At 35.4% G+C, this 16239-nt stretch overlaps 5 protein-coding genes across 8 annotated transcripts; 3 read left to right on the top strand and 2 right to left on the bottom strand.

Moving 5' to 3' along the window:
- Positions 1 to 637: 637 nt before the first annotated feature.
- Vps39 (vacuolar protein sorting 39) lies at positions 638 to 5524 on the bottom strand. Of its 2 annotated transcripts, XM_076382368.1 has the most exons (12): positions 5313 to 5524; positions 5067 to 5240; positions 4768 to 5008; positions 4462 to 4694; positions 4123 to 4367; positions 3610 to 4041; positions 3233 to 3550; positions 2699 to 3125; positions 2487 to 2594; positions 2090 to 2414; positions 1930 to 2020; positions 638 to 1641 (listed from the first exon to the last, which is right to left on the bottom strand). In XM_076382368.1, the coding sequence occupies exons 1-11, from the start codon at positions 5380 to 5382 to the stop codon at positions 1957 to 1959; spliced, it is 2637 nt and encodes an 878-aa protein (XP_076238483.1). In that variant the 5' UTR covers positions 5383 to 5524; the 3' UTR covers positions 638 to 1641; positions 1930 to 1956. The 2 variants fall into 2 exon arrangements, with proteins under 2 accessions (XP_076238483.1, XP_076238481.1); XM_076382366.1 differs by having other exon boundaries at positions 638 to 2020.
- Positions 5525 to 5880: 356 nt separating this feature from the next.
- On the top strand, positions 5881 to 8637 carry LOC143181578 (nicotinamide riboside kinase 1). 3 transcript variants are annotated; one of them, XM_076382079.1, is made up of 5 exons: positions 5881 to 6051; positions 6134 to 6223; positions 6294 to 6442; positions 6513 to 6697; positions 7582 to 7719. In XM_076382079.1, the coding sequence occupies exons 1-4, from the start codon at positions 5988 to 5990 to the stop codon at positions 6633 to 6635; spliced, it is 426 nt and encodes a 141-aa protein (XP_076238194.1). In that variant the 5' UTR covers positions 5881 to 5987; the 3' UTR covers positions 6636 to 6697; positions 7582 to 7719. The 3 variants fall into 3 exon arrangements, with proteins under 3 accessions (XP_076238194.1, XP_076238193.1, XP_076238192.1); XM_076382078.1 differs by lacking the exons at positions 5881 to 6051; positions 6134 to 6223; positions 6294 to 6442 and having other exon boundaries at positions 6562 to 6697; positions 7582 to 8637; XM_076382077.1 differs by lacking the exons at positions 5881 to 6051; positions 6134 to 6223; positions 6294 to 6442; positions 6513 to 6697 and adding an exon at positions 6774 to 6874 and having other exon boundaries at positions 7582 to 8637.
- LOC143181579 (uncharacterized) lies at positions 6850 to 7114 on the top strand. The gene has a single exon (XM_076382080.1). The coding sequence runs from the start codon at positions 6850 to 6852 to the stop codon at positions 7108 to 7110; it is 261 nt and encodes an 86-aa protein (XP_076238195.1). The 3' UTR covers positions 7111 to 7114.
- A 332-nt stretch (positions 8638 to 8969) lies between the features above and the next one.
- Csn3 (COP9 signalosome subunit 3) lies at positions 8970 to 11316 on the bottom strand. Its single transcript, XM_076382076.1, has 4 exons — positions 11145 to 11316; positions 10325 to 10585; positions 9420 to 10144; positions 8970 to 9323 (listed from the first exon to the last, which is right to left on the bottom strand). The coding sequence occupies exons 1-4, from the start codon at positions 11197 to 11199 to the stop codon at positions 9027 to 9029; spliced, it is 1338 nt and encodes a 445-aa protein (XP_076238191.1). The 5' UTR covers positions 11200 to 11316; the 3' UTR covers positions 8970 to 9026.
- Positions 11317 to 12288: 972 nt separating this feature from the next.
- Positions 12289 to 15707, top strand: LOC143181642 (dynein regulatory complex protein 11). Its single transcript, XM_076382164.1, has 10 exons — positions 12289 to 12792; positions 12853 to 13066; positions 13130 to 13407; positions 13481 to 13790; positions 13861 to 14139; positions 14216 to 14460; positions 14541 to 14828; positions 14899 to 14991; positions 15218 to 15335; positions 15408 to 15707. The coding sequence occupies exons 1-10, from the start codon at positions 12289 to 12291 to the stop codon at positions 15515 to 15517; spliced, it is 2439 nt and encodes an 812-aa protein (XP_076238279.1). The 3' UTR covers positions 15518 to 15707.
- The last annotated feature ends 532 nt before the right edge of the window (positions 15708 to 16239 follow it).

The raw sequence follows: 16239 nt of genomic DNA, 5'->3' as shown, positions 1-16239 counted from the left end.
CTCTGCTTCAGAGGGTTTCTGTTCCTGTGGGATTTTCGCGATGGAAAATATTTTTGTGGAATTTTTGTTAGGAAGATTGGATGATAGGAAGATACAATGTAGTACAGAGACGACTTAAAAATGTCTTGAAGATAAGTGAAGTCTTAGAAGTGTTTAGAAGACGTCTTTGAAATGTCTGAAGTGAATTGGTATGTCTTTAAGACGTCGAAATTATGGCTGAAAGATGTTCAGACATAAAAGAGACGTTTTATGAAGTCTAAATTACGTCAGTAAAACGTTCAGAGATAAAATAAACGTCTTCAAGACACCCTATGTCATCTAGATAATGATAATGTTTTTAAAATATGCTTAGAAAAATTTCTATTAACAATTATGTTAAAAATTCCATATAGATTTTTTAGAATTTTATAGAAGATTTTTATACACTTATGGAAAATTTTAATATTCGACTAAATCGAAAGTCCACATATTTATAAATGAGTAAAGATGAGAATTGTAGAAAATTTATAGTTATAATTCAGTATAAAAGACTGCCCTTAAGGCCTTAAAGAATACACCAAAAATATGCATGCAAAAATATAGATCCAGAGGCCTTCTTTTGGAAAAGGGAACTATTACTGGTGTTGAATAATTTTGCTTGAATTCACAATTTATTAATGGTAACTATCACTTTCATTACAATAAATTACAATATGTAGTTTTTCTGTAGCTTCTTTGGCAAATGTTTCCTGAAATAAAAATACTTCCTCCAAGTTTCGAGTTTTCGAGATATTGAAACTTTCTAAGGCGGGAAAAATAAAACAAGAAGAAAGCAAAGCGCGATGGAATGGAAGAAATTCGAGCAATTGAGATACTACATCCACCTTCAATTACTCTACCTTCTTATCTCGTAAATCACAAATACTTTCATTTTCTTGTATGAAAATTCTTAAGTAACTACATCACATTTGTCTACCTTTCTCGACGGAGATAGAATTCATTCGCAGTCGGTGACGACTTCTGGTCACTAAATCCAATCTAATTAGCTCAGAAATAATGAATCACTCGTCTCAGAGAAAGATCCGAGCGATTAAAGAATGCAGTTACGCGGCTACGTTTGTATCGTTATCGTACCTGCCTCGCAGCAGCTGGCGTAGGAATACACGATAGCTTATGACATCACAAGTCCCGTTTACCTATATTCTGGACCGGTCACGCCCCATCCTCTCTGTTGCACATTATTACGAAAAGTGAGATCTGTCAAAACACGTCAAACTACGTTTTTCAAATATTCAAAAATGGAACATAATATTTTAGTTTTTGTTGATAAGGTTTATACATTCTGGAGTATCTCCAGGTTCTGTGTATCATACTCAATAATTTTATTTTGCTAATGAACGTGTTTCTTCATTCTGCTTGCTTTCTGAGCTTTCTTTCGCCCACCACTGTACATAATTTTTATTACAGTGAAATATGTTACCATTTTTTATAATCAGCTCGTTTATTATCCTCATAAGTTAAGAATTATCGTATAGAATTTCTTTGGATCGTATCTCTATTTACAGTTACACAGAAGAAATAAAAAACTTACATATTCACGTATAAGTATTTACATACATGTGTATAAAGTGAAATATGTATTTTAGCATTGCACATTTTCTTCTGAAAAAGGAAGTGAAATGTAAATTAAATACTATAGTAGAATGATTACATTGCACGCTTAAAAATAAGTTTAAAAGTATAGCATGAGCAGCATGTACGACTTAGTGAAAAACAGGCACATGCCACGTGTGTAGACTTCCAACTTTTAATAATAGTTGCCATTTACTATCTAATTTATGTATCAAATAATTGCGATTTCTTGTTGTATTTTAAAGTCAGAAAGTTCTAGCATTTGCCTGCTTTCCACTAAATCCCTCATATCGCAAGGTATATTGTAGGCAACTTAACTTTAAATTGAACTAAACTGCTTTGTCCTTATCCCTTCCTTTCCTGACACGAATAGTGTACAATATCACCATTGGGGTACCTGGCGAAGGCGCTGCAAAATCATTCACCAAGTTAAACACTAAATAATAAGAAAAACCAGGTATTTATAATAATTACTGACCTCTGATTACCGAATCTCTTCTTGCACACTGGGCATATATTAAATTCAGTCATAAGGACGCTCTGGGATTCGTAATGCATTCGTTGCTCTTGGACTTGCAAATGCACAGCGTAAAGAAAAACCTTCAAAACTTGTACCATTCTCCTTGCATTCAAGTTCTCCTGCAAACTAACCTCCAAGAAATGCTTTAGTCTACCTATAGGAACTGTATCAGGCAGAACCTCTAACGCCTTTATTGGATTTATCTTTGACGCGTGCTTTTCTAGCAGTTTCAGAGCCATTTCTAAGTCAGGTTGAATAGTGAGTTGATTCTTTGGACTATTTCCTAAAAATAAATTTTTATAAGTATGTAACTCTTTTGTACCTTTGGAATAATACTCTTGGTGTCAACGTGTACCTGCCATCACAACTCCAGCACTTTCAGGCTTCAGTAGCTGCTGAATGAGCATTATGTAAACCTCGTCTGCGCCATCAGACTGTTTCTGTTTGTCTGCATTCTCTTGATCTGAAATGAAAAGAAATTTTCTTGAATGTAATCCAAAGACTCGAGACAAAAGCAAGAGTTTTGACGAGGGCTGTTTTTGTTAGCTCTACATTATTAATACCTACTTTTATATTTAGTGTACACGTTATCACAGTACTCAGTAGCCTTGGCCACATCGTTAAGAAGACTAATATATATCGAGATAGCTTGCTGATGACGCCCCAATCGACCGAGAATGATTGCACGCTCCTCGAACAGACTATCGAATGGGAAATGTACTAATATCGTCTCTGGAGTATAATGCGCGGATTTCTCTAAAAACTGTTGCAGTTTCTGCCTAATATGCTGCGCTGCTTCTTTTTCGGCTGGTGTGGCAGTGTCACTCATAGACGCCAAGCATTTCTCTTTATACTGATGTATTAAAACATTGTGGCAGAGTGGATTAGTGTCTTCCCAAATGTACACAACGTGCTCTAAATATGGTATAACTAGATCTTTATGGCAACGAAGGAGATAATCCAATACTTTTGGTCTTGGTAATTGTTCCACTTCCTGTAACCATAAATCTCATTTAATTTACGAGTAGAAAGCCCTATAATAAAGAATATTTAAAGAAAGAACAGGAAAAAATGATGAATTGAGATATTTTACCTACGCACCTGTATGTCTTCCATAAAAATTCGTAGTCCTTGTTCAGGGTCTTCATTCAAGACCCAGCCAGCGAATTTCAGTATTAAATCCATGTGATCCTTACCCAGGTGTTGCAGGTACTGTATTGTTCTTTCTGTTCCTTTGAGACTGGAATCATTCTCTTTCGCATGCTTCTCCAGGAGCTCCAATGCTTTCTTGTGCTGTCCTTTAGTTTGGTACAGGATGATAAGCTCAGGGTACTTCTGGTGCATTAGCAAAGTCTTCTCAGCCTCTGCTAAGTGGCAATGATTCAGTCTGAGCAATGGCGCCACTAATGCATCGGTGGTCTGGAAAAGAATTGTTTTTAATACAACGAACATTTATTCTGCAAATTATAATTTAGTACCTGCAAATAGCATTTTAACAGAGTCGTGTCTATGATCTTTAAAAGCTGCTCGGTGGCTACTGCTGTCATATTTTTTTCTCCTTCTATTGAAACTTTGTCTTTACTATTTTCCTTGTCCTTTGGCTTTGCATCGCCCATCAATTTGTGTCTGACTTCGGTGAGAAAAACTATCAACGCGCGCAAGCCTTTTTCTAAATCATGGTCTTGCAATTTTGGCAAGCTTGGTGTTGGGTCATTAAGCTCAGGATTGTTACTCGACGGTGTAACTAAGTCAGGGAATAATCTGATGACTTCGTATGGATCTGTTCCTAATTTTAAAAACAAATCCATCGCTTCTCGAAATCTTTTATTGTGAAAAAGGTGGTGCGCATATAGCGTCTGAATGTTGTACGTTTGTTTAGCTTTTTCTTCTTCGGTTATATCTGATAGACTCTAAAAATGATGTACAGAAGATATTAGTTTTTATAATTATAAGTAATTGCGATAAAATGGACAAAAATGTTATTTACATACAGTTAGTTTCAGTGCCAGCTGAAATTGATTCTGTTCGAGTAAGGTTCTAATTTGCAATGTCACATCCACTGCCCTTATGCACCAGACATGACTAATGGATGCTACAAAAACCTTGCCTTGCTTACACCTGTATATAAGTCTAGCTTTATTTAAATCCTTTATGGTCTGAATATGTATGCAACCTTCTATCGTGTACACTTCCAATCTATCGTGCACGATTCCCAATAGGTAAGGATCATCCCATGCTAAAATAATTTATTCTATGCGATACTGAAGCACAATATTTAGCAGGATATATTTAAACTTTTTAAATTGCAAATATGAAATAAAATTGCATACCTATTGCACTTGGTGTGTCAGACCACTTCACTGGATTGTGTTGGATCAATTCTCCTTTTGTATCCATAATAAATGATTGAGAATCTTTCCCTAATAAAAACGAATCTTCAGACAATTTTGTAATACTTGGTTCAGGAGACTTCCCAGTTGGAAACAATTCTTTGGGCTTTCCATTTAACTCCAAAATAGTGTAAGATAGACCACGAAAACCCAAAATCAGTGTATCACCACACCTACATTGTGATTAGTATATATTTTATCATTCTATAAGATTATATGATTCCATATTACACATATAATGCATACCAAGTCAGTTCACGTGGTATATCTGATACAGACAATTCAAAATTATTGTATTCCTCAAACTTTTTCGCTTTCCAAAAATATAATTGCAACTTGCGTTTCACAGCAACACATAAACGCACATTTGTTATATTTTGAACTGATTCTATGTCCAAAGTAAATAGTGTAGCACCACGTGTTTTCTGTAGTTGATAGACTTGTTGAAAATTGGGTGAGTTTAGGTCGTGTACACATACTATGTTATCTGTAAAAGAAAATAAGTAAAGCCACTGTTTTCCATAGAAATCCTAACAAAAAAATACCTGTTAAAATGATCAGTAAATTATATTCTGGCACAACATCTATCTGTGTGATGCGTTTTTTGTTGAAGTTTTTACTGTGTCGCAGTAGTTCTAGCTTGTGGTTTTCATCTGTTACCAGAGGAACATTGTACATAAGAAGATGACCCTCTCTTGTTCCGATAAGCAGATTATCATCTATAAATATACGTATATTGTAATTATTCTTTGAACTGTAAGCTCTTAATAAACAAGTTACACATCACATACCATAAGCTGCCATAGACTCTATCTGAACAGAAATATTTAAAATCGACGTCTCCTCGTAAGCGTCGTGCATTTTTGCAGTAGAAAAAGAATTTTACAAATCTCGAGGCTATAAACTGTAAAATCAACTCTTTTCTCATCAATTGTCATTCGCCATTCGGAGATGCCTGACAACTGTTGACAACATACGGCATGCAGTATATGTAGAGTGTAGAGTGACATATAAAGTTAAAACTGCTTTACATGAAGCTGCGTTTACATTAGGCGACTTTTGAGTGGAACAGGCCTCGTCTGATATTTTTATCATTCTTCATTTTTTCAATTATTGATCCTTCAATATCTCTTCAGTTTTTCAATATCTCTTCAGATGCGCTCGCTAATATTTCTTCTTCTCTTCATCTCTTCATCTTTTCATTTATCAGTCCTTTAACATTGCTTCATTCTTCTGTCTTCAATATACGTCTTAATACCTCTGACCTCGTTCAGATGGCGAATTATGTTCGATTAATCATAAAGCCTTTTTATACTCAGAAGCCACACTCTTTACCAAGTAATCACAGACCACTAGTGTTTGGGGTGCATGGTTTTTCTACTTGTCTACGCCTTGTACCATGTTTTTTCCTATTCAATATTATGACACATTACATGAAGAAAATATTCAATTAATATTTGATAAAAATGTCCAATACACTTGTACGTAAAGGTCTCGAGTTACTGGGATACGAGAAAAGTTCGAAACAAGGTTTGTATTTGACTTAACAAGAGGTTATTTATATAGGTTATGAATTGTAGATCTTTGAATGCGCTAGTTCCTTATTTTCCAGAGAAAAGAAAACGCAAGCACGTGAAGTACAAGGGTGCTTTGGATTTAATTCCTCCTAAACATAGAATATTATCGAAGAACGACAAAACAGGTATATTTATGCAAAATCTCAGTCTGCCACTGTTAGGTGTTTACCACTTAAACTATGAATATGTTCATAGATCTTGGCACAATTCTTGGACGGTCCAGCAAAGTAACTGTTTATGAAACTCAAAAACGATTAGCAGTGCAGGAAGATCCTATTGGAGAAAATGTACAGAGACTCCTAATGCTCAGTGATAATCGTGTTGATCCAAAGATCGCCACCAAGGTATTGAAAGCTTCTAAATATGTAACATTCCTCACACAAGGAATCATACTAAAAAATGATTCAATTACAGTTGATAGAACGAGCTACAAAGAAGAGATATATTCCAAAGATAGAAAAGCCTAAAGAACCAGAGGCCACTGTATTTACTGAAGAAGATTTCAAGAAATTTGAACAAGAATACATAGATGAATAACCTGTTCCACAATTTCTAATAATTCTGAAATCATTAAATTTGACATTCATCATATAGAACAGGTGCTAATGTGTATACACAAAACATTAACTTCAGCTTCACTCTAGGAGAGTCATTCCTTTAACTAACATCAAGGAAGTAATCTGTACAAAAAGTGATTCTGTATTTCTGTACAAATGTTGCATTTAAATATACTTTTAACTGAAATTTGAAAATGCTTCGCAGTGACCGCGAAAAGGGTAAAGTAATATTGATTCTGACGATTATTTTATTTCTCTACTATACTGTATGGGTGATTGGTCTTCCATTCATAGAGGATAGCAGAATACGATCACTTTTTGCTTCTCATGATTTTGCTTTAATGGTTCCCGCGATTTCGGGCTTGTGTTTTATTGGCGGCTTAATATTGTTCACTGTTTACCATGTCAGGCCATATTTTTCGTTCGATAAATTAAATAAACTTCATGAATCATAAGAAATATTGAGTTAAGACGTTAGCTAGGCAAATAATAGCAGAATTATAATTCAGATTTTCATCGTTATGATGAATTGACTTATGAAAAACCAAAAAGAGTTTAAAATATTAAACATCCGGTCTTGCATACTACTTTTAATGAGCGTCAGTGGTGCGATATGAATTGTTTTAGAAATCAGCAACCAATAGTTTAGAAAATATGTAGCATTAAAGTTTCCAGAGGCAGTTATCAGTTGTGTCATGACCTCTGGTAATAATTAATTGCATGTTAAAATGATTACAATATTTGTCCTGAGTAAACATCTGCATTTCAAGTTCTTGCTTCACTAAAGCTCATGGAAAGAGCGTATATAACATTTCAAATCCTTCCCCCATTGAAAAATAATGTTCAAGGTTGCTTATATAACACAATTGCATAAGTGATCACTTTGGTATAGCTCAGGTTAACTCTGTTTTCCTCAACAAACACAGGTAATGATATAGTGAGTCTGTAAAATGTCTTCAAAGAAGTGGTTTGTGCTTGGTCTTTCTGGAGCAACGTGCAGTGGGAAAACTACTTTGGCTAAACGACTCCAAAAGGAACTGAAGAACACAGTGGTAATACATCAGGACGATTATTTCTGGCCCATAGATGATCCACGTCATACAAAGATACCAGAACTGAATCATTTGAATTGGGAAATAATGTCCAGTATGGATATGGATAGAATGAGATCGGATGTTTTAAAACTGCTCGAAACTTCGCCAGATAAAAGTGACTGTACAGAAACAAAACAAAAAGGCCTGTTGATATTAGATGGTTTTATACTTTTCAAATGCAAAACGCTTTCAAACCTATGTGACAAGAAGTATTTCATGACAGTACCCATGGATATATGTTGGGAAAGAAGGAAGGCAAGAAATTACTTGCCAGCAGATGTTCCTGGATACTTTGAGAAGTATGTGTGGCAAGAATATTTGAAGCACCTAGATGAGATAACGAAAGACAAAAATTTATACAATTCAATAACATTCATTGATGGATCAAAAGATACAGAAGATATATTTCAAACGGTTTATGCAGAAATAAAAAAACTGTTGTCTTAAAATTTTAGTCATGTCATTATTATGCATTAAAAAAAAAAAAAAAAAAAAACACTTAAAACTAGAAATAAATATACATGACCAACTGATTCTGAAAGTATTCGGTAAAGATAATGTGATATTATAAATATCAATTGTAAAAAAAATTGCTATACATTCCAGATTGTTTGGTACAAAATTTAATTAAACTTATAAAGCATTTCGTCTTCTTTTTAATAATCTAAATCACTTTAAACGTTTCGTTTTCTAACTTTCGAATGAAACAATGCGTACATTCAATTCTTTTCATGTAAATGAATCACTTTTGGTTTTACTGGAAAAAGCGTACTACACTTACCTGGCACAATCGTGCATTGAGCGTTCTTTTCTTTTTGTATAAATTATCTGCTGTCGTTTTTGTGACAAATATATGTACACATTCATTGTTGCATTATCAATAATGAACCTGATTTTACGTACTCCTTTGACAAATGCCCATGTACGAATTGATGTAGTATGCTTATGTTTTATGTTAGAAACGTGATAATCTCGTAGCTAAGTATCACAATATTCCAACTGTACCGCGTGTAGAATTTTCTTTTGCTTTCACATTACTTATAAAGCCTGTTTCAGATGCCTACTAATTGCTAAGAAAAATTGATTTAAAATCTACGTCACGTGTGAGATATTTCCACCAGTGAATATGCAAAAAGGAAACTAGATTGTTCCACTGAATTTCGATTAGTCTCTCACCTAAAACAGGCTCCAAAAAGTATGAGTCTTGGCCTTCAACAAGATTTTTTCGTTCGTTTTTTGCTTTTTTAATAAAGATAACGCACAACGACGTATATATGTTACATGGAATAGGCGTTATGTTTAGATTGACCTTGCAAATTCGTTACATTTGTGGAAATAGGTCCAGCTGTTTGATCGTCCTGTTCATTTTGCCCACAAGCTTTCCCCACATACTGTGGCGTAAGAACAACCTCCTCTTCCATTTCGAGCACTCGTTTGTCTAATTCCATACACGCCGCCATTTCTTTTTCTAGTTTTGCTAGCATTTCTGGAGAATTATATTTTTCTGGATCGTCGTGAAACACCACCATCCCATCTTTTTGATTGATTGTTGCAAATATCTCTTCGTCCTCGATCTAAAAGTGCATAAAATGCCACGAATGATTAATAATCTGTGCAGAGCTGGATGAAATATTATTTCGAATAGTCTGTTGTACTTTGAATACACTTACCATGTTTAGTATGTACTTTTCTGCATCGGCAGGCCCCGCTAATTGAACTCTGCTCGCTACATCGCTTAAACTAAGTGTCAGAAACGTTTTCGTCAACCTCTGTATATTCTTTTTGTACAAATAGCTGACCACTTGTTTCACAAGTCCCATATTATGATCTCTCGTAAACAGTTGCTGATATTTGGTAACGATATTCTGCACGTCTTCGCAACTGTTCATTTGATAAGCTGTGGCCAACTCTTGATATTGCTGACTCAGCGGTTTCATGTACCTATTCACCACTTGGCTCGTGAACCTGGGCAAATTCAGTACCTTCCCGTGTAATATTAAAGAGACCAAAATATATTTTTTGTAGGCCTCTAACATAATATAACTAACTGCCATGGCGGGGGTCGTTACACACACTTCGAAAAAGTATAACGCTCTGTCGTAATTCTTCAGAGCTGTGTAGATCATACCGCCATAGTAATAATAGAGTAAAAAATATTTTGAGTCGAATTGTCCGCCCTCCTGGCTGATGCCAGTTACATCTATGTCGAGGAACTCCAGCGCTGGCTTGAAACACTTGGATAAAAGACATAGCTGACAAAGGTCGGCGTGTATGGAAGTCAGCTGACTATCGAAAAGTTGAATTTTGCGTATCGCCCGGCGCAATAATTCGATACCACGCAGAGGTATTTGTAATTCAACTAATGTTTGAGTGAATAGGTGGCATAATTCTGCATCTGTAAAGAGAAATACAAATAATAATTCATTTGGCAGTTTTAAGAAGGGAATAAATCGAAAAGCATTACAGACTGAAGAAAATAATTCCTGAATTTGCTTTCTTCTTTAAATTGGTGGTGAGAAGTCAAATGAAATACGACATACACAATAAATATGGTAATTTGAGATAATACACTTACATGTATCAGGAGCAAATCTAACTTGCTCTCCGTTACAACCAATGATAAATTCTTGAACCTGACTAAATAATGGTTTGTATGTGTCAACATTGTTTGCGCCATTGGGATTGGGCAGTGAAAATTTTACACACAGAACTGCCAGTATTCCTAACGAATGTTGCTGCAGATCTAATGTTTCTAGAACATTGTCCAGGTGCTGTCCATTTTTCACTAACACATCCGTACTTTTGCTTATTATTTCACATAACTCCCGGAAATTACCTGCAAAATAATTCGCATTAGATTTCTTTGCTATAGACTCACTAAGGCAAATTTGAGTGATATTCAAAAAAAGATAAAAAACAGAAACACAGTGAATATAGTAGGAAACTTATATTTAAATACATTTTAAAAAACAGAATCTAGATAAAACTCTATTTTAATTCTTCAAACACTGTGATACCTTTATTTTTGGAGTCTTATATATTTTTGTACAGTCTGCAATTTCTACCTTCTCACAGATATAAATTTCCTGTAGCTGCATAAAAATCCTCAGTCTACAGCCCATACTATACATAGCAACTAGTTGAAATAAATTGTAGGTTACTGTATCAAATAAATTTCAACCAGTCCTATACTCAATGCAACATCAAAATCTTCCTAACATTTGAATATTATGAGATAAAAAAATTGGGAGCTCAAATTTGAATCGTTTGAAAGGGAGGCGATCGAAGCAGGATACGAAATATTCTAATTTAAGAATAATTTGCGTTCGTATCTTTGAGGTTAGGTTCAGGAAAATCTAGGAACTACTATGTACCAAGGCACTACTTTGTCGTACCTTGTTTCGAAAGCGTCCGCACGTGATAGACAAACTGCTCCAATGCCGACGCCATTACTGCGAATTACTTTCTTCTCATCACCACCTTTGATCGGTGGTGAGCCGTATTTGGAGAAATTATTTTCGCGTACAAACGATCAGCAAGATGACGTTTTGAAACTGGCAACCGGAACGCTCTGAACCATATCACGAGAATAGCCGGCTGCATCCAACTCCCACTCATGGCGAGAACTTTTATCTAGATGAAATTACGAATGGAAGATAATCGTTATGTTATTTCGAGATTCCTTCAATCGGAAATGAATTTTCTAGGAAATAATATGCGCTATTGGAAATATAGCAAGTACTTTATTTCTTGAATAAGATTGTGGTTTTTCATTACTATACATAAAGAATTTAAATAGCTACGATCACAGATAATCTGAAATATGAATCTTTGAAATAAAGAACTGCTTAGTGGCTTAGTTCAGATAATTCTGAATTTGAATTGGGTATTTGAAAACATTCTTCTTTAAATAAATAACATTGCCATGCAGAGTCGTTCCTTTTACTGAATATTGTCTTGCTTTAATTCTTTTAAAGAACAGTTAATTAATGTACTTCGAAAATTTCAAATATACATGTGCTTTCTGTTTTGTTCGTTATCGTTATCATGAATATTGTGTTCAGGAATTTGAATTTGAAATTATACTGTTCATATCGATAATTTCATTAGTTCACGTGATCCAACTTTTTCTTAATTATAATTGTTTACGAGGCCATTAATTTCCATTTAAGTGGAATACATTTAATGTATTCACAGAGTGTTCCTCTGTATAACATTCAGTTACAAAAAAGTTCTTAACTGGCTCTATAATCCAGTCAATAATATCCAGTGACTTATGTCTCAAAAATAATTCATAAAAAACATGCAAAAATCAAATTTCAGGTTTTAAATTCTATCAGGCTTCTGCAAGGTCCATTACCACTACCAACAAAGCTGTTTGTTTTATTTTTGTTACACAGCCAATGCACTGTGCGTCGATTGTTGCTAGGATATTAACGACCCCAACAATTTAGATATCCAACGCAACCAAGTATTCACCATTATCTATTGCGTCGCGAGGACGAAACAAGGAAAACATTTTTTAATCCACTTTCGATCATGTCGAGCGAAACATATGACGAAATATGGAAAAGCGCGCAAACTGCCTTGGAGGAGCTGATCCAAGTGGACACGACCTTGCAGAATGCTAAGCCGCAGAAGGATCGCAAAAAGATTCGAAATTCGATCTTCGAACTCTACATAAAGTATATTATTATCTCCAATAAACTGGAGCTGTGTTACGATCAAGTAATACAGCCCCAGAAACGAGTGTTAATTAGAAAAATGTTGGACGCCTGTCTGGGCAGAGTGTTGGAATTGAAACACGATTTGGTGGAGATAGATTTGTCAGAGTACAGTTACGCTGATGATATTCTGATAAAGTTAGGGGTTTCCCCCAAGGATGCTGAGATCCAGCTGCCGAGATATTTTAGGCGGGAACGTTTGAAAGAGATCGAGGAGAGACGGAGGTTCATGGAAGATACTCTGAGGAACATAGGGGCTTTGGAAGAAATGGTGCCGCCGAGAAGAATGAGTGAATCGGAAGCTATAAGACTCATACAGGTATACTTTGTAATAAAAATTGAGAAACGAAAATTTGAATGATTATTTGAGAGATTTTAGGCTCACGAGCGTGCCAGGCAAGGGCGACTTCGATTTCAGTTTATGAAGGAGATTCGTAAAGTGAAAGAAAGATCGATGATGAAGACAGCGGAAGCGGAAACGAGGGATGAAGAGAGCGACAGGGCAGCTGCCATGAGGATCCAGAAAGTTTGGAGAGGATACGTCACTAGAAGGAAAATTCGAAAGAGGAATCTTGAGGAGATGTTACTCATTGGTAGTTCCTTTTTCAATTATGTAGATTTGTCTATAGTTGTTTAACATTTTCCTGTTTTTAAAGGCATGCTGCAACCGAGTCAGGAAGTCTCTGAGAATGCCAGGCAGGCTGAGAAGATTAGGCAAGAGAGGTATGAGAAGCAGATGAGTTATCGACAGCTCTATGAAAATTTGGTAGTTGAAACTAAAGAAAGGATTCGCAAGGAGAAGAGTGCCATAATGGAGGAGAATATAAGAAGTGAAATTAGAAATTGGGTGAACACCTATTTCCAACAGACTGGAAAAATACCTGATTTGCCATCTGCTGAGAGCGGTGGATCCAGGATTATATTTAGCAGGCAGGTAAAGCTAATGCTTATATAAGTATTACCTTTGCAAAGTATCTTGAATTGAAACTTTATTATTCCCTATTCAGGGTACAGAAAGTACCATAAGTAAATCCACAGCAATGTCATCAAAGGAGTCCAAGAAATCTAAAAAATCAAAATCAAAGAAGGACAGCGAAACTGAGCAGTCAGAAGAAGAAACTGAACAGGGTTTTAAGTCAATTCCTTCTAATTTCTTGTCAGAACTAGTACATGCAAATCAGGAGTATCAAGAAGTGTGGAAGAATAAAGATGAATCCATGAATATGTCTCAGTTGCCTTACATGGATATAATAGAAACTGAGAAAACTAATGAAGTTGAAAACGAAATAAGGACTGTTGTGGATGAAGCACTGAGAGGTATATTTTTAAAAATATTTTAATTAAATGTGCAATCAGTGTTTCATGTTTGGATACTGTAAATAACTAGGTGATATAGAAGCTCTGCAAAGTGCACTAGACAGAGATAAAGGGTTCAAACGGGCAAAAAAAATGCAAAAACGAGTTCGGCGCAGCGGGAAGAAGAATAAAAAAAGAAAAGAGAAGGATTTAACCCCTGATAGAACAACAGAATCTTTGTTTGAGGAGTTACTAACACAAGGAATCATTAAGCTTCATAGAGAAATTTCTCTCAGTGATTTCAAAGGAGAAAAATCATTTGCTAATCATGACTTGAGAGAAATGGGGAAGGATCCTTTGCCAGCTCTTGGTTGAGTATTTTTTATGATATCAAACAGATCTATTATAACTCCATTAATAGAATATATTGTGATTATCTTAATTAGGAGACATAAGACAGTTAATAGTAGAGTACTGTGTTTTACCTTTGGGAAACAGTAGTCTTAGGGAACTCACACCTCTAGTGAGATCAGTGTTGATAGCTGGGCCACACGGCAGTGGAAAAAAGATGCTGGTGAATGCAATCTGTACAGAAGTGGGAGCTACTTTGTTCGACATCACACCAGCTAATATTGCTGGGAAGTATCCTGGAAAATCAGGATTAATCATGCTCATCCACCTGATATTAAAGGTCCTTTAAAAACTTTAAAATATGACATGTATTCAAAAATAGAGCAAAATGTTGACTGAATATTTTTTTCTCTCTTCAAGATGTCACATTTATTGCAGCCATCCATCATTTTTATGGATGGAGCAGAAAAGCCATTTGCTAAAAAGATCCCAAAGACAGATAAGACTGATCCAAAACGTTTGAAGAAAGATCTTCCTAAACTAGTAAAGAATATCACAAATGAAGACAGAGTCATTTTCATTGGGACTTCAAACTCCCCCTGGGATGCTGATCAAAAATTATTGTATCAAACTTATGATAAAGTCATATACATCCCTAGACCAGATTATGGAACAATGTCTCTTATATGGAAAGATTTACTCCACAAGGTCAGGTTTCACTATCTTACATGTACTAGATAATAACTCAAAGAACATCACATTTTTTTGATATTTATAGTATTCTGGAATTAATAGACAATTTGATACTTCTGCCATGGCTAAAGTTTGTGATGGCTTTACTATTGGAACTGTATTAGCATCAATTAACGAGGTACTGCAAAGAGGTGGCATTGTAATACCACTACTGTCCACCAATTCTATAGCATCGTAACACTTATCAGTAGACTGTGGATCTCTGAGCACTTATAACAAATTCCTGTTCTCACATAAAGTAATCTTATAAATTCTGTATTTCTTTGAACATTGAAATTTCCCATAAATTCCCCCAAAATTTCCTAAAATCAGATACCTAGTTATTCTGGACTTATTTTCTTCAGGTGATGACCACAAAACGAATGGTGCAATTAAGGATTCACCCCTTGACACACGGTGAACTGATAAACGCGCTCAGCACGAAAGATCCAGTTTATCGTGAAGAAGAGGATGCATTTACAGGTTCGAGCGAATTTTAATAATCCTACCTAATCAAAGGAACACTAATCTGTTTCAATAAATTGTCCATTTTAGCGTGGCTTACGAAAACCCCAATATATCGTAAGAAACAACGCGCGCTCGAGCTGGAACAACAGAAACTAGAAGAAGCTATCGAAAAGGAGAAAAGAAAAGGAAAAAAGTAACTCTTCCTAACCATGTTTACCAGTTTGATAGGCAAAACTTTCCACTTATCTCGCTACATCCATATTTTACTTTAAATGCCTTACAAACACCAGCGTAATAATGGGCAGTCAGCGAAAAATTATATATTCTTTATCTTGAGTAAAGAAGTTTATATTTTCGTGACACAGGGAATTAAAAGTGGTCTTCTGGTTTAAAAAATTTTAATGAACTCATTCACGACTTCCTGTGGATCTTAGTGATATCGATATATAAAATGCTTCTGTAGCGTTATTGATTATTACACAGTGTCACGCAAAGGAGCTATCAGAAAAATGCATAGGAAATCGATTTACGTAAGCGAAGGGTAAACACGTCGTGCTACCTTTGTTTACAGCGAAGACCAAAGTTCCGCTTCTCCTAACTTCGTCTTCAATCTAATACACACGAGTTCAGGGGTTACGTAAAATAAGATCAGAGAAAAAAAATTGCATCCTTCTGTTATCACCGTCGTCTCACTCGGGAATGATACAAAGTGACAACAAAAATACTTTTTTTTCCATTACAATGATAAACGACATCGACCCAGACGCATTATAACAGATAATGTGAATTATAATCCATTGTTTCTGTAATCGATGATGGGTCGCTTGAACCTCGATTGTCGGCGTATGCTTTGTAATTTGTAGTATGGGAAGAGCAAACGAAACAAATGAATGCACTTCTGATGACTCAGCTAGCGCAG

The sequence above is a fragment of the Calliopsis andreniformis genome, chromosome 7, assembly GCF_051401765.1.
Source record: "Calliopsis andreniformis isolate RMS-2024a chromosome 7, iyCalAndr_principal, whole genome shotgun sequence".
Lineage (NCBI taxonomy): Eukaryota > Metazoa > Arthropoda > Insecta > Hymenoptera > Andrenidae > Calliopsis > Calliopsis andreniformis.
Note: the sequence above shows the minus strand (reverse complement) of the source record. Positions and strands in the feature narration are given on the sequence as shown.

Coding starts and splice junctions, on each gene's coding strand:
- Vps39 (XM_076382366.1), bottom strand. CDS start 5,382: ATGCACGACGCTTACGAGGAGACGTCGATTTTAAATATTTCTGTTCAG. Junction 4,368..4,461: donor TGACACACCAAGTGCAATAG/GTATGCAATTTT, acceptor AAATTATTTTAG/CATGGGATGATCCTTACCTA. Junction 2,021..2,089: donor AAGAGATTCGGTAATCAGAG/GTCAGTAATTAT, acceptor ATGATTTTGCAG/CGCCTTCGCCAGGTACCCCA.
- LOC143181579 (XM_076382080.1), top strand. CDS start 6,850: ATGCTTCGCAGTGACCGCGAAAAGGGTAAAGTAATATTGATTCTGACG.
- LOC143181578 (XM_076382078.1), top strand. CDS start 7,606: ATGTCTTCAAAGAAGTGGTTTGTGCTTGGTCTTTCTGGAGCAACGTGC.
- Csn3 (XM_076382076.1), bottom strand. CDS start 11,199: ATGGCGTCGGCATTGGAGCAGTTTGTCTATCACGTGCGGACGCTTTCG. Junction 10,586..11,144: donor GCGGACGCTTTCGAAACAAG/GTACGACAAAGT, acceptor ATTATTTTGCAG/GTAATTTCCGGGAGTTATGT. Junction 10,145..10,324: donor TAGATTTGCTCCTGATACAT/GTAAGTGTATTA, acceptor TTCTCTTTACAG/ATGCAGAATTATGCCACCTA.
- LOC143181642 (XM_076382164.1), top strand. CDS start 12,289: ATGTCGAGCGAAACATATGACGAAATATGGAAAAGCGCGCAAACTGCC. Junction 13,408..13,480: donor GGATTATATTTAGCAGGCAG/GTAAAGCTAATG, acceptor TTCCCTATTCAG/GGTACAGAAAGTACCATAAG. Junction 14,461..14,540: donor TCATCCACCTGATATTAAAG/GTCCTTTAAAAA, acceptor TCTCTCTTCAAG/ATGTCACATTTATTGCAGCC.